The sequence below is a fragment of the Haliotis rubra genome, unplaced genomic scaffold (assembly GCF_003918875.1).
Source record: "Haliotis rubra isolate DU_JTF1 unplaced genomic scaffold, ASM391887v1 Scf16, whole genome shotgun sequence".
NCBI classification, from domain to species: domain Eukaryota; kingdom Metazoa; phylum Mollusca; class Gastropoda; order Lepetellida; family Haliotidae; genus Haliotis; species Haliotis rubra.
This window is the reverse complement of record NW_025765558.1, coordinates 836,744-851,408: the sequence shown is the minus strand read 5'-3', so window position 1 is coordinate 851,408 and position 14,665 is coordinate 836,744. Positions and strand designations below refer to the sequence as shown.

Sequence of the window (14,665 nt, the reverse complement as noted above, 5' to 3'; positions counted from 1 at the left end):
ACAGCTACAACATACATGCCCATCTCCACCGGCTTCCTCAATCAGCCATACACAATAAGACCAACCCTTGACAAAGTTTGCCAGCTACAGCCACACCCGACACTCCCCCATCTAAAAGATCAGTACCCTCTTCCTCAACAAACAGCCCTGCCCCTACACCTTCAAGCCACACCCCAGAAGCCCATATCGCAACTTTTAAGAATCAAATGAGTAAAATTGGAATGTAGAGTTATGAAAAACCAACAGTAACACTACCCCCATTCCCCGATTCACAAAACGCCAGTAAGCCAGTGTATCAGTTTCGTTCTTCTATTCCTAGCAAGCTTATCAAACATACATCACAGAGGTGGGCTCCATCAAAACCATCCTTGACAAGCAATCCGACTCAAACCGCCAACACAAACTGTATTATCTGTCAAATTGTGAATATTTATTTTACCATGAAGCAGGCTTAGGGATATTAACTTTTCTCACTTGCATCAAATCAGAAAATTTGCAATTTCTCGGCAATTCTATGAATTTCGTTCCCCGTGCCCTTGACTACTCTTCAATGGTAATAGAATCCATTCCCGCAAACATTTCCTTAATCTGGCGCTCTTTCCTGTTCTTCGATCAATAATTCGCTATTGCTGAAAGGGAGCTAGTCTCGAGCAAATATTTTGACCCACAAAGTTATCAGTTCATGTGAATCTACAACAAACTTGACACATTATGTCCAAAATTGATGATAGCATTCTAGGAGAATCTATCTGATTTCTAACTCCAGACTTGGCTGTTCCACAATAAAAACAAGCCCGAAATATGATACCATGAAATATGATAATATTATACTCGGAGGCTGACAGAGTCAGGGTATTTTTTCAGTGGGAGACTTTAATTCAATAATTGCTTTATAATGCATCTAGACCAATCATAAAATTATATTAATTCATTCTTCAAACATATTCAAAAATGGCAATCACATAAAAATTAATAATTCAACCTTACTGAACTATTTTGAATACTTCTTCAGCCATGTTTGAAAATGAAAACTTCAGCCCCCATACAGACATTAGGGTACATGTATTAGTCTTTGCAGTGAATGAGTGAGTGAGTGAGTTTAGTTTTGTGACCCTTTTAGCAATATAGTACCCATGTGGGGAATCAAACCATGTCTTCGGTGTGATGAGCGAACGCTTTAACCACTCAGCTACCCCATCGTCCCTCAATGAATGAATTACCAAAGTCTACCCTGAGGGACTGGTGATTGATTATAGGGGTGGGGTAGGGGGGTGGCCATGAAAAATGACATATTGTAAGAAGATGGCTCAGCAAATTTTTAAAAACCCAGAATTAATATTCTCGGCATTTCTATCATAGCTATATTTACATTTACATGTATTGTCTGAATGAAAAAAATTCACAACAATAATTTTTGAGGATGAAAAAATGTTCAATATAATTTGGGGGATGAAAAAAAAAATAACACTTCCCACCCCACTAAGAAAGGTGCAGTTCCTAACTCGGGAATAATACTGATTTTAATTGGAAAATTAAGACATCATCACAAAATTTTACAGCCTATTGACAAAATATCCCAGTTAAACCTTTTCACACACAATAACTTTTTTTCCATTTCCAAATCATTCCCTTTTAAAACAGATTGCTGCTCTGCAATGTTTCTATGGCAACAAAACAAATGATTCATGTGATTTTCAATGTTAACTCAAGTCTGTTCAATCAAAAATCAAAATTGAAATTAAAAAGTTATTATTTAACAATCACTGCTGACAAACTCGTCTCCATCAGGAAGAGCTTCAAGAGTGCTCACTTTGTACCACAATCAATAGTTTTGCTTGTTGGGTGCTATAGCGTCTCGGCAAGTGGCGCCATCTGGCAAGGCCGTGCCTTGTATAGTGCCATCTAATTGATTGTACAGACACGTGACAGAATTAGACCTTGGAGACGATGGACAAAAAATATCTAATACCAAGCTCTTTCCGATTGTCAAAGCTGTAAATATTTCAAATTCTAACTTAAGGCAAATAAACAGAATTTAAGGGATTTCTTAATAAATCTAAAAAATATTTAACAGTTCCTTTTTCCTCTTCTTTGGTTTAAAATCTGCTTTTAGCATGCTATAAATATTTTGTATTTAGTTTCGACTTTCATTAATGTGTCAAATGTCAAGGTCAGAGTCAACTTGACAATACTTTTATTTAACATTGAATAACATTTATTCAGTGTTATTGTAATATTGAATATTTTTCTGGTCTGTATGGACATTGTTTCATCAATCCAGATACTTCTATTGTACAGAAGGTACATTGTTTCATCAATCCAGATACTTCTATTGTACAGAAGGTACATTGTTTCATCAATCCAGATACTTCTATTGTACAGAGGGTGGGGTAGGCTGTGGTTAAAGCATTTGTTTATCATACCAAAATTAGGGGTGGGCGATTATACTGGTTTACGCAATATTGCAATTCAAAATTCACAATATGATGTATTGCAGTACATTTTTTGCGAAACTGTTCTCGTAAGCCTAAGATCCCGTAACTTGTAGCATTCACACCTCCTATACTGTAACATTGACCTACGATAGTCGTAGCCTACAAGAGCTTTGTGAAACGGCCCTGGTGTCAACAACTCTATTGCTGGAATATTGCTAAAATCGACATAACCTCACTCACATGAAACATCCAATCACTCACGCTCTCTACCTATCAGATCAATGAAAACTGATAAATATTTTACAAGTATCTGACCAATATAAGTTAATAAATAATTTACCTGTCCACAATATGGAATATTGCTAAAATTGACATAACCTTACTCACATGAAACATCCAATCACTCAGGCTCTCTACCTATCAGATCAATAAAACTGATAAATATTTCACAAATATCTGACCAAAATAAGATAAAAAATTATTTGACTGAAATTCGAAAGTGGAAGAATTCCTGCAGGAGTGGGCACACTAGCCGTGGCCACAACTTCATTGAAAACACACAAGGCCAATAAATAAACAGTGGTCACTTAAAACATTTACCAACGCTGGCGCCAGAGTCCCATCAAGGTCACCTCATGGTCAACACCCCAACACACCTGCTTGTGAAAACATTAACACCTGTCTAAATCGAAGACAAATTCGGCAGCGATATTTTTGTCCCACTGTACACTGTGTTCGTGAAGCTGTATTGTATTTCTAGATTCTGAGTACCCCTTCACTGGTACAAATTGCTGACTCAGACATTTAAAGCATTTCCCAATTAGAAAAAAAGACATTCTTGCTATCTTCAAAACTTCTTTTCATGAGCAAAAATGTATCGATCAGTAGACTGAAACTGAAGGCAGAGATAAAAACAGGGTTGATTGTAAATAATAATTCCAGGGCTTTTGACTCGCTACCCAAATTCCTTTTGCATTTATGTTGCCATGATCGCCCAATTTAGCCCACGCCCACTAATGCACTACTGTTTCCTGATTGGCTGCTAATGAGATGGGCGTTACCCAGGGTGCATTCTTTAACTGAATGAGTGAGTGTGTGAGTTTAGTTTTATGTCTCCTTTACAATATTCCAGCAATATCACAGCGAGGGACACCAGAAATGGGCTTCACACATTGTGCCCATGTGGGGAATCGAACCCAGGTCTTTGGCATGACGAGCCAACGCTTTAACCACTAGGCCACCCCACCGCCCCTTTAACTGAATGATTTCACTGACTTCCACATATTTACATATAGTGTGTACACTGATATTTACATTTATACCTCTACATAAGAACATGGTTCTAATAACTGTAACATATTTTCAAGACACAGCATTTTTTCAATCAATTTCAAAATAATACATTACAAGAAAATCAAATACTATAACCTGAAATCTTTTGAATGTGAGCAAGCATTAATAAGAGGTTTAATATAAACCTGCACAAATATTATAATATGGGTTCAGTCATTGATGGGTCCAGTCTGTCGCATATCTCTATTGACTTGATTCTGTTGAAAAGAATGTTCCAGGTGACGAATAATTTTGCATCTGTTTAGGTTCTGCCTGAAGTGTCACGTCTCATGTTGCATAAGCTAACAACAGCTTACAATACGTGAGAACGAAATGAATTCCTCTTGCATTTAATTTGGGTGAGTGTGCAAGTATGGTTTAATACCACTTTTAGCAATATTCCAGCAGTATCATGGCAGGGAACAACAGAAATGGGCTTCACATTTTGTACCGATCTGGTGAATCGAACCCTGGTCTTCAGTCTGACAAGCACATGCTTTCACCATTAGGCTACTCCACCATCCCCATGTAATTTGGATCGACTGGTAGTCATCACACCACTATACCAGCTTTTCAATAAGACTAAAATATATGTTATAAGTATTAGTTAAAATATAGGATTATTGTTAACGAATAAGTGTTAAATTACATAAATATTAAGATAATTACTTTTTTACCATCTATCTGGCAACCAATGAATATTTAACCCCAAAGGATCGGTTGAACTATGCTTCATATTGACCTGAACATTTAGTGATAGGTCAAGTGACCACTAAGAATTTGAGGATAGGTCAAGCAGTGTAATGGTGGGTCACTTTTTCAGTTGTTAATACTGACTGACTGAGTATGGTTTTACGCCGCTTTTAGCAATATTCCAGCAACATCACGGTGGGGGACACCAGAAATGGGCTTCACATATTGTACCCATGTGGGGATTCAAACCCGGGTCTTCAGTGTGACGAGCCAACGCTTTAACCACTAGGCTACCCCACCGCCCCCAGTTGTTAATAACCCAGTCCTACTAACAGCAGTGTGTTGATGATGGAAGGTTATAAATGTGAATAATTCTGAATATTTAATTAAATCATAACATAACAATTCAGTTTTCATTTTTTTACCAAACACATGTCATTTTGTCATATGACCATTGACACTGTTAACATTCAGGAAATTAATTTCTGTGGGTATCAAATTTAAGCCATTCTTTAAATTGGTTATTCACTTAAAAGTGATGAACATTAGCACAAATATTTTGGATATCAGATTTGTTTAATAGGATGTTTTGGAGTTAGATCCTTCAACTGGTTATCTGTTTATAAAATTACAAGGAATTACTACAGAAAATTATTCATCCCTTTCACCTACCCTCATAGAGAGTAAGGGGTGGTGGGGTAGCCTAGTGGGTAAAGCGTTCGCTCATCACGCCAAAAGGCCAGGTTCAATTCCCCACATGGGTAAAATGTGTGAAGCCCATTTCTGGTGTTCCCCTGACGTGATATTGCTGGAATATTGCTAAAAGCGGTGTAAAATCAAACTCACTCACTCACTCATAGAGTACAGCATTAAACAACAAACAAACAAAACCTACCTTCATCAATCTCTGGTAACAGAAGCAACTTCACACTGGGTATAACTCTCATACTGAATTCGTCATGTCAATGTGTTCAAAACAAGTCTCTCAAATCCTTAATTATTCAAACCATTTCAAAATTTCTAGCTGCACACAATTTAAGATATATTGGAAATCTCAAAACTTATTACACTTATTTATATACCTCTCTTCAATAAATGTGAATGATTAACTATGAAGTTGATGCCACCATTTTTAATGTGTAACACATCTAAGGAGAAATATAGTTAACCAAATTCTCATCTTTTACAAGACTCGACCTGAATTGACCTGATCTAGGGTATTATTCTCTCCTCAGCTGTTGTACGATCCTGCCAATTCACAACCGATGAAGACAGACCAACTCTAGTGCTCACAAGCTGGAAACATTTGTCAAATTCTAATTAACTTCGTGTAGTCATCTTTACCGAAATGGATTGACCGGAATCAAGGATTTGTAATTATGGGAAAGCTTAAAGCTGTGTAACTGGCAACCATTGACACATTTCTGCCCTTCTGTTGCAGTAAATCCATCACATGATCACAACGAACACTGCATGACTATTTTGAACACGGCATGGGCATCTCGAACACTGTATGACTATCTTGAACTCTGTATGACTATCTTGAACACTACATGAGCATCTTGAACACTGTACGACTATCTTGAACACTGTACGACTATCTTGAACACTGCAGGGGCATCTCGAACACTGTATGACTATCTTGAACACTGCATAAGAATCTTGAACACTGCATGATCAAACAGTAGCTTAAGTGAACACAAGATGGACACACTGTAACATAATTACATCTTGTTCTGAAAAACTTCCATTTCATAATTACACAGAAAAATCCATCAATCAAAACAATCCATAATTTCAAAAACAACACTTGTCCACGTCCTCAAAACCAGTCCACAAAATCCACAATTCCTCTGAATGAAATCTGCATGTGTACATCCACAAAGACACCTGTAATCAGCCGTGTGAAGCATGCATGTTATACAGAGCTACTACACAGGACTACATCCAGGTATGCACAGGTAAATTCCAGTCAATCAACAGGTCCGGCAACACCTGGTCGGGAATCAATGTTTAACAAAGAAGCAGGTAGTGATTGTTTACGTCATATATTTGTGTTAGCTCGCTGGCCAGTGTGCCCGGTCAGTGTTATTAACAAGGGGTGTAGCTACTGGACTGTATTACATCAAATAAACGTGCACTCTTGTTTCAGTCCACTGGCCTCATTTAACATGGCTGAGAATCCCTCACAAGGTGAACCATGAAGATCCGGGTTAGAATTGGTTTTCAGCAACCCATGCTTGTCGTAAGAGGCGACTAACGGGATCAGGTGGTCAGGATCGCTGACTTGGTTGACACATGTCATCGTATCCCAATTGCGCAGATCGATGCTCATGATGTTAATCACTGGACTGTCTGGTCCAGACCCAATTATTTACAGACCGCTGGCATATAGCTGGAATATTGCTGAGTGCAGCATCAAATAACAAAGAAACAAACCCACACAGGGTGAGTGAGTGACTGAGAGGAGTGACTGATTTCACCTGACGAAAATGATTCCGTTTTCATGGATAACAACTTCTTTTTATTCTTTATATGATCAGAGGCCCAGATAAGCTTCGTATCCGGGTAAAATACTCATAGAAAATTTCCAATTACGCATTGAAAAATAATTGTTGCGTACCAATTACGCATTTAAAATGTTAGATACGCAAAAAGTTTAAAACAAATGCGTACGGAATATATTTATAAAAATCGCTTGCTTAATGAAAAATTTCTGACATCGATTGCTATCAAGTTGTACTGTTAGTATATGACTAGTGCTGTGCTGTCAGTATAGGATGAGCAATTTTTATGAAATCATTTCCATTATATTTAAGTTGGTTTTGATTAGGTATGACATAAGGCAGAACATACCTGCTGAGTAAACTTACTCAGTGACATAATACTTAGGTGAGTAAAATGACTGAAATACGCACATATTTGAAAGCAGTGGATAACGGAAAATGAAATACCCACTCAACATTCATAATACCCACTCCAACAAAATACAGTGGGTACAGTACCCACATGAGCTAAATCTTGTCTGGAGCTCTGATGATGTTTCAGAGATAATTCCTGCTCCATCATCAGGTGAAATATTTTAAAAATCTGTGTCACATATTCATGGTAGTCCAACTTCTAAATACCTTTCAAGAAATTTACCGGCAGCAGGAGCAAGAATTAGCTCTTCAATTTCATGATAAAGAATAAAAAGAAGTTGTTATCCATAAAACATGTCATGTATTCCTGATCGTCCAACTTCTAAATGCCTTTCAAGAACTTGAGAAGATATTATACATTTTGGGGTAGATATGGATGATTTTATAAAAACACAATGGTCAACAGCAAGAGCACCAATCCATGTTGTCATGGTAACCCATTTCATCAAGATAAGCTGCCAGCTGTTATGATTGACTTTACTTAACTGATGTCACAGTAACACATTTAATAGATCCTATACCAGGACAGCCATTTTGTGAGGATTTTTAGAAAATACCAGAGTTTCTTGTATGAGCACTAATCAACATTGCCATGGCAACACATCTTAGATAATACATACAGATTTATAACTGTGATCAATGTAGTGAGCAGCAATGCCATGGTGATATTTCAGCCAGGATACAGTTCTCAGTCTTCCATGTTAGTCAGTGATCTAAAGATATATATGCATACTCAGATGCCTTTTTGACATTTATTCCTTTTGGTCATGTCACAGAAAACATGGGTTTTCTGTCCTGGAATTGTGATTATTTAATCACAGAACAAGTAAGTTGGGCAAGTCTGTGTCAATCCTTTTATGAGTAAATACGGTAATATTTTCCACGCTCATAAATGTAAGCCAGTTTACCTGAGCAGAAAAGCAAATATGTTTGCGGAATTGTCTTTGAACATTCCCATGCTAGGTCAATCTAGGTCAACTCATTGCCTTTCTTGACGACCTTCCTCGTTTAGAATATACATTTTATTGCTTAATATGGTCCCGAAAGGCCTCCCTTGGCTTCACCTTGATTGATTGTTTTACAGGTGACAGGTGTCACACACCTGTAAATTACCTGGCCCACCTGTGATGAAAGTAGGCTGATGACCTACACTCCTCCCACTCTAATGTTCTGAGTTTATATACCAACAAGACTTCCGATAGATCTAAGGTACAGGCAGGCAATCACTCATGATTCAAACTTGTTTGGAGACAAAAAGATTTATTGAATTTCATGTACATAGGAAAGCATACTTATGACTTTGCTGATGTTTGATTTTAGATTGTGAACTGATATGAAATACACCCCATGATTTGTCGGTTTATTGTCTCACCCATGCACTCTTCAATATTCGAAATCTTTGACAGAGGTCTGCAAATAACTGAGTTTGGACCTGATACGATTTGTGATTGATATAATGAGCATTATCTATGCACTGACAAGTCAAAGCAAGTCGGTGAGCCTGACCATCCAATCCTGTAAGCAATATTGTGTAAGAAACCTGTGTTGATGGAAAGAATTTCAACCTTGGTCTCCATGGGATACTTTGTTCTTGAGTGAGTGAGTTTAGTTTTATGCCACACTCAGCAATATTCCAGCTATATGGCGGCAGTCTGTAAATAATTGAGTCTGGACCAGACAATCCAGTGAACAACAGCATGAGCATCGATCTATGTAACTGGGATAACATGTCATGTGTCAACAATGTCAGCGAGCCTGTCCACCCGATCCCGTTAGTCGCCTCTTACAACAAGCTGTGTTCATGTGACTTTGTTCTTAACACAACTGGGGTTGCCATGAGGTTGTGTTCTTACGGTGGTGGGGTTGCCATATGGTTGTGTTCTTACACTGGTGGTTGCCATGAGGATGTGTTCTTACACTGGTAGGGTTGCCATATGGTTGTGTTCTTACACTGGTACGGTTGCCATATGGTTGTGTTTTTACACTGGTGGGGTTGCCATATGGTTGTGTTCTTACACTGGTGGGGTTGCCATATGGTTGTGTTCTTACACTGGTGGGGTTGCCATATGGTTGTGTTCTTACACTGGTGGGGTTGCCATATGGTTGTGTTCTTACACTGGTGGGGTTGCCATATGGTTGTGTTCTTACACTGGTGGGGTTGCCATGTGGTTGTGTTCTTACACTGGTGGGGTTGCCATGTGGTTGTGTTCATACACTGGTGGGGTTGCCATATGGTTGTGTTCTTACACTGGTGGGGTTGCCATATGGTTGTATTCTTACACTGGTGGGGTTGCCATGTGGTTGTGTTCTTACACTGGTGGGGTTGCCATATGGTTGTGTTCTTACACTGGTGGGGTTGCCATATGGTTGTGTTCTTGGAGTTTGCCCCACGTGGGTACAATGTGTGAAGCCCATTTCTGGTGTCCTCCGCCGTAATATTGCTGGAATATTGCTAAAAGCGGCGTAAAACTAAACTCACTCACCCACTCACTTGGAGTTTGGGTTGCACATTTCCTAAAGGCTACCTTATTGAGCAACAACACATAAGTTTTTGTATAAATCTTTTTTTAAATTCATGCCTATCACTAACTTCACCCAAGCCTACACATTCCTTGGAAAATTGAAACATGATTATTCATAATCTTAAATGAATAACCCTAAAATCTATTTACTTGCAGTCTTGACAAGATGTATGTCAGCATAATTCTTTTTATCGGTGTGTCCAAATCACACAGTTAAGCATACAACCCATTGATAATCTTTCCAAGTGCCCTGGGCTTCTGCATGTTCCACAAATTTTGAAGATATTGAACCTGCATGGAGTGATGACGCAGATGAGCAGACACTTACGTCAATGCTTGCACACACTTTATGCTTCATTCCAGTTCTACTCAGTTATTCCAAAATAATTTTTGCTACTTGAATGTCAAACGAAGATAGTTGTGGCAAAGTCCTCTTAGTGTGGCACATCGTTAAGAGCACTGTACATTTCCACAACCATATATAATGTCATCAAAGACTAAAAATACAATTGGAGCCTCGTCCCTGATTAATTATTTACAGTGAAGTTGGAATAGTTCCCATCCGTTGATGCAGAGATGGAGACAGACCTGGGGCTCTCTAACCTGTCACAGATTCTCACCTTGTTATAGGGACATTTCAACAAAAGCACATTGGGATAAATGCTAAAACAAGCTAACACCCGGTTCTTCCTGGACAAAATAGATATACAAACAATCTGAATATTTCTTTGAAAATTAAGAGTTACAGCTTAGTCAAGATACTGATGGGAATAATGCTTTAAAAAAACAAATAAACAGTACACAGAATACACCCCTAAATATTCATTAATACCAAAGACACAGCAGAAAAAACATGGCCGTCACAGTGGCCATGTTTAAAATTTAGATTGCATGAAATTATTGGTACTGACTGTTTGATTTAAAGAAAACAGCTGCAATAAAAGGATATAAAATGGAAATAAATGCCTGTCTGAAGGGTTACACAATGTAAACAAGTACAAGATGTGCCACTATCAATGGAATTAAGAGCATACAGATAGAAGAAACCTGATACAATTACCATATTCTATCTGAACTAAATGAATATTTTATACAGTCACCGCCAACCTGTGACCTTATTGTTCGCCATTAGCGATCTTAAAAGCAGTGAATTTTTAATGGACACTGCCTTTTTTCATAAATCAACAGCATGGACTCCTCAGAAAAATATTCAAGCGAAATATGACTTTCAACCAAAAGTTATTTCCAGCTCCGACCTCCAATAATCTTTCCCATAATCCATCAGGATTTCATCCATATCCCAGATTTCGAATTTGGTTTTGGTAAGGGAGTCACACCATCTGCATTTGTACTTGGTCTTGTATTTGGTAGGGAAGATATCCAATGCTTATGGAGGTATTGCTCATGTACTTTGAAAAGTCGAAATCAAGATGTTAAATCCATCCTACTCCCCTACTCACTCCAATTCTTACATACTTCAATCGAAGTATTAGCTTCCATCAGCAAAAAAGTTTTGCCCAGTTTGTGTGTACGCTTTCCATATTTCTACTGGGATATGGGTTAGTAATGTCTACATGATCAGGGCGAACACCAGTATCTCGACCATTATAGAAAATATGATTCTACAACTAACACAATATTAACTGACGAAATGAGAAACAACAACAAACCAGTATACAATACAACATTCCAGTTTACCTTCCTGTTGAAATTCATCCGCAAATATATCCACAATAAATGGAGCGTATTTACTCCATTCTTCCATCGTCGAAACTCCAACCTTCTACATTATATCATTCTTGGCTCCGGGCCAAAAACTTGAATGGAAATTACTTATTTCTTCCATAAATTTTATGACTACCCAAAGATCAAACTATCAATTCTATTTTTATATATCAGCAAGTGCCTTTGTATCTAGACAAACTGAGAAAAATCTTCATTGAGAAGACGGCAAGAATCGACCAATCTGGTCGTTGAGGACATCTCGCAACAACCTCACTCTTGTGCCCCCATACTGTATCTTAATCCAATCACTCCGGCCGTCTTCCTTTACACATTCGGTCGTTCCAGGCTCATAGTTCTCGCACACAATTTCCCAAATCTGTACCATTAGGTCTCTGGACCATTCCATCCCAACTGGGACAATCATCTTCGGATGTAGCCCATTAAAACTGGATTGCTTAGTTTCGATCTAAAGGTCCCATTTATGAAAGCAACCATTTAGCTGGGCTACACGCAAGTGATATCGGTCCCTCCCTCCGTTCCATTAAGTTGAGGAATTCTTAGCTTGCCGTTCGCGATCTCCGGCAGAGAATTTACGACAGAAAGTCAATACGAGAGTTGGTATTGATCGGGTCCGAACAGACTAGAACAGTTTCCTCTGCTCTATCTGCCACAGTCACTGCAAAGGGTGGCGTAAAATCCTAGTATCTGCATGGGTGGTTCACAATACAAACTTGATCACAGAGGCGGGATTACACGATGTATTTCAATCACAGACTGTAATGTACGAGTTCGGCTGTCAATCTCACTGTGGTCTTCCTTCCATGATGTGAGTGTCTCTCCGGCCCTAATTAACAGGAGTCAAGTGATGGCAATATGGTTTTAATTACCATCCACGCTAAGCCAGTCAGGCTCTTCCTTGTAGCAGGCAACAAGATTGCAGGGGCCTATTAGGCTTATTGAATAGGCTCAGCCTAAAACATCATCTTTGACATTCATGGGTGTTTGATTAGAGAAGATTTGGGCCATGATTCCACGCGTATTGATCTCCAGGGAGACGTTGGTCCACCAAGGGACCAAGCTCATACCTCAGCTGCTTCTAATGCCATATTTCCTTACTCAGGAGCTGAAGCTGAGCTGGTGACAGCTTTGTTGATTAAATGCTGGCAATTAGAGTTAAATAAACATAGCACTAGGACAAATGGGTTTACACACTTGGGAATGGATGGCGATGCAGGGAAATGTGGTTCTTTTGGTATTCAAGCTGATATCTTGATGACAGAAATAACATTCTTTAGGCCTTTTATCGCTGACATGGTATAAATTGTCATATAATACTACATTAATCATTTTTTGGACATTGTGTATATTATTAATGGAGTGTTTGTTCTTTAGTTCTTTCAGCATTTTCTTGTGATTCATTAATTAAATGTTGCATACTTGAGTAGTATTTTTTCATTTATTCAATACATTCTTCATAGAACCTGGAATTATTTGACTTAGAATTGTGGTAGGGTATAAATTATTATTACATCTTTTATGCTTTGCGAATACTCTTTTTACCCATTTCATATATTCTTTATAAACATTGTCTTTATTGACCTGGTATACATTGACAGGGTATAAATTGTTAATTAAGTCCATTTGAAAGAATGAAGCTCATTAATATTGCACCTATAGGCAACTTAGTATAAAAATTCTGTTCACGTGCTTCATGAGGAATTACATCAGAATACAAAGTCGGAAAAAGAAATTTAGTTGTTTTGATATTCATGCATACTTAGTGGTCTGTTAATGAGTTGACACAAATTGTCATACGATGTTACATTATTACTGGGAGGTGGGGTAGCCCAGTTGTTGAAGCATTCGTTCGTCATGTCGAAAAACGGGTTCAATTTCCCATATGGGCACAATCCCATTTCTGGTGTTCCGCCATGCTGGAATATTGCTAAAAGAGGCGTAAAATTAAACTCACACTCTACATTATTTTTGATAATGGATCACAATTTCTTTCATAAAATGAGGGTAAAAATGAATTAAACTGATCTATTCATCATATTTACAAATATTGTAACAAAAAGGAGTCTGTGGAACTGTGCTGCAGTTTCCAACACTGAGAACCATCTTTTGTTATATAACCGGATGACAGCTGTCTATATCAACACAAATGACACAGAGACTCTTTTACAACAATCAAAATTGTAAAACCTATTCCAAAACCAACATCAAAGCATCTCCAATGCAAAAGACTAGAAGAAATCCTTATGTAACCGACTCAAAATCCAAGCGATAACATTGTGCAAAAAACACCACTTCAGTAAAAAATAATTCCTTTTAACACTTCAAGACAAATGGCGCTCTCCTTGTCTAAAACCATGAAACACATTCCAGGGAATAAAACTCTATATTTGACCATTCCCGTTCACACAACATCATTTCATCAACATTTTTCTAAAAGAACTTTCTCATCCATTCGTAATTTCAAAAGTAGTTGAAAAAGGTCAACTATCTTTGTTCAATGATGTCCAACTACTCACTGCGATCGGAAGATTTAATGTGCAAAGTGCTTCCAGCCAGGTTGAATGTATCGCAGTTGATGGGGAGCGGCGTCTTGGAGTCGGCTACGAATACGTCCACTTTGGAACAATCCAGGTTCCGACGCTCTAGGATGGGATGGAGAGTATCTCTGGAAGAAGACCCAACGCCAGATAAGTGTCAACACAGTGTCAAACAAATGTCAATACTACAAGTCACTCATGTGGAAAGAATATTTTACATTTTTGTGTTTTACACGGGTTTGAATGTGTGTTTTAAGCCTATTCATTATCTGCTGGAGTATGTTTTGAAACGGCATTTTTTGTGGCTCATTGAATACTGATTGCATCTCTCTGAAATGAGCAGCAAAATCTAGAATGAGTGATCATTTAAGCAGATATTCCCACCAGAAGTAATCGGATATATTTCAAAAATCATTTGTATGACTTAATGATATCCAGTAAAAAAAAGGTCAAAATAGTTTGATGTTAAAAAAGACTGTTTG

The 14,665-nt window shown here is 38.1% G+C and overlaps 1 protein-coding gene across 3 annotated transcripts in view; it reads right to left on the bottom strand.

Annotated features, from left to right (window-relative positions):
* Window positions 1-14,665, bottom strand: part of LOC124271360 (pleckstrin homology domain-containing family G member 5-like) — an 88,713-nt gene that overhangs the window by 63,613 nt on the left and 10,435 nt on the right. For 2 of the 3 annotated variants that reach the window (XM_046706457.1, XM_046706458.1), the window contains exon 6: window positions 14,163-14,311. In XM_046706457.1, the coding sequence (XP_046562413.1) occupies window positions 14,163-14,311 (149 nt within the window). Of the gene's footprint in view, window positions 1-5,355; window positions 5,423-14,162; window positions 14,312-14,665 lie in introns of those variants that run through there. The other variant, XM_046706459.1, reaches the window with a different exon arrangement.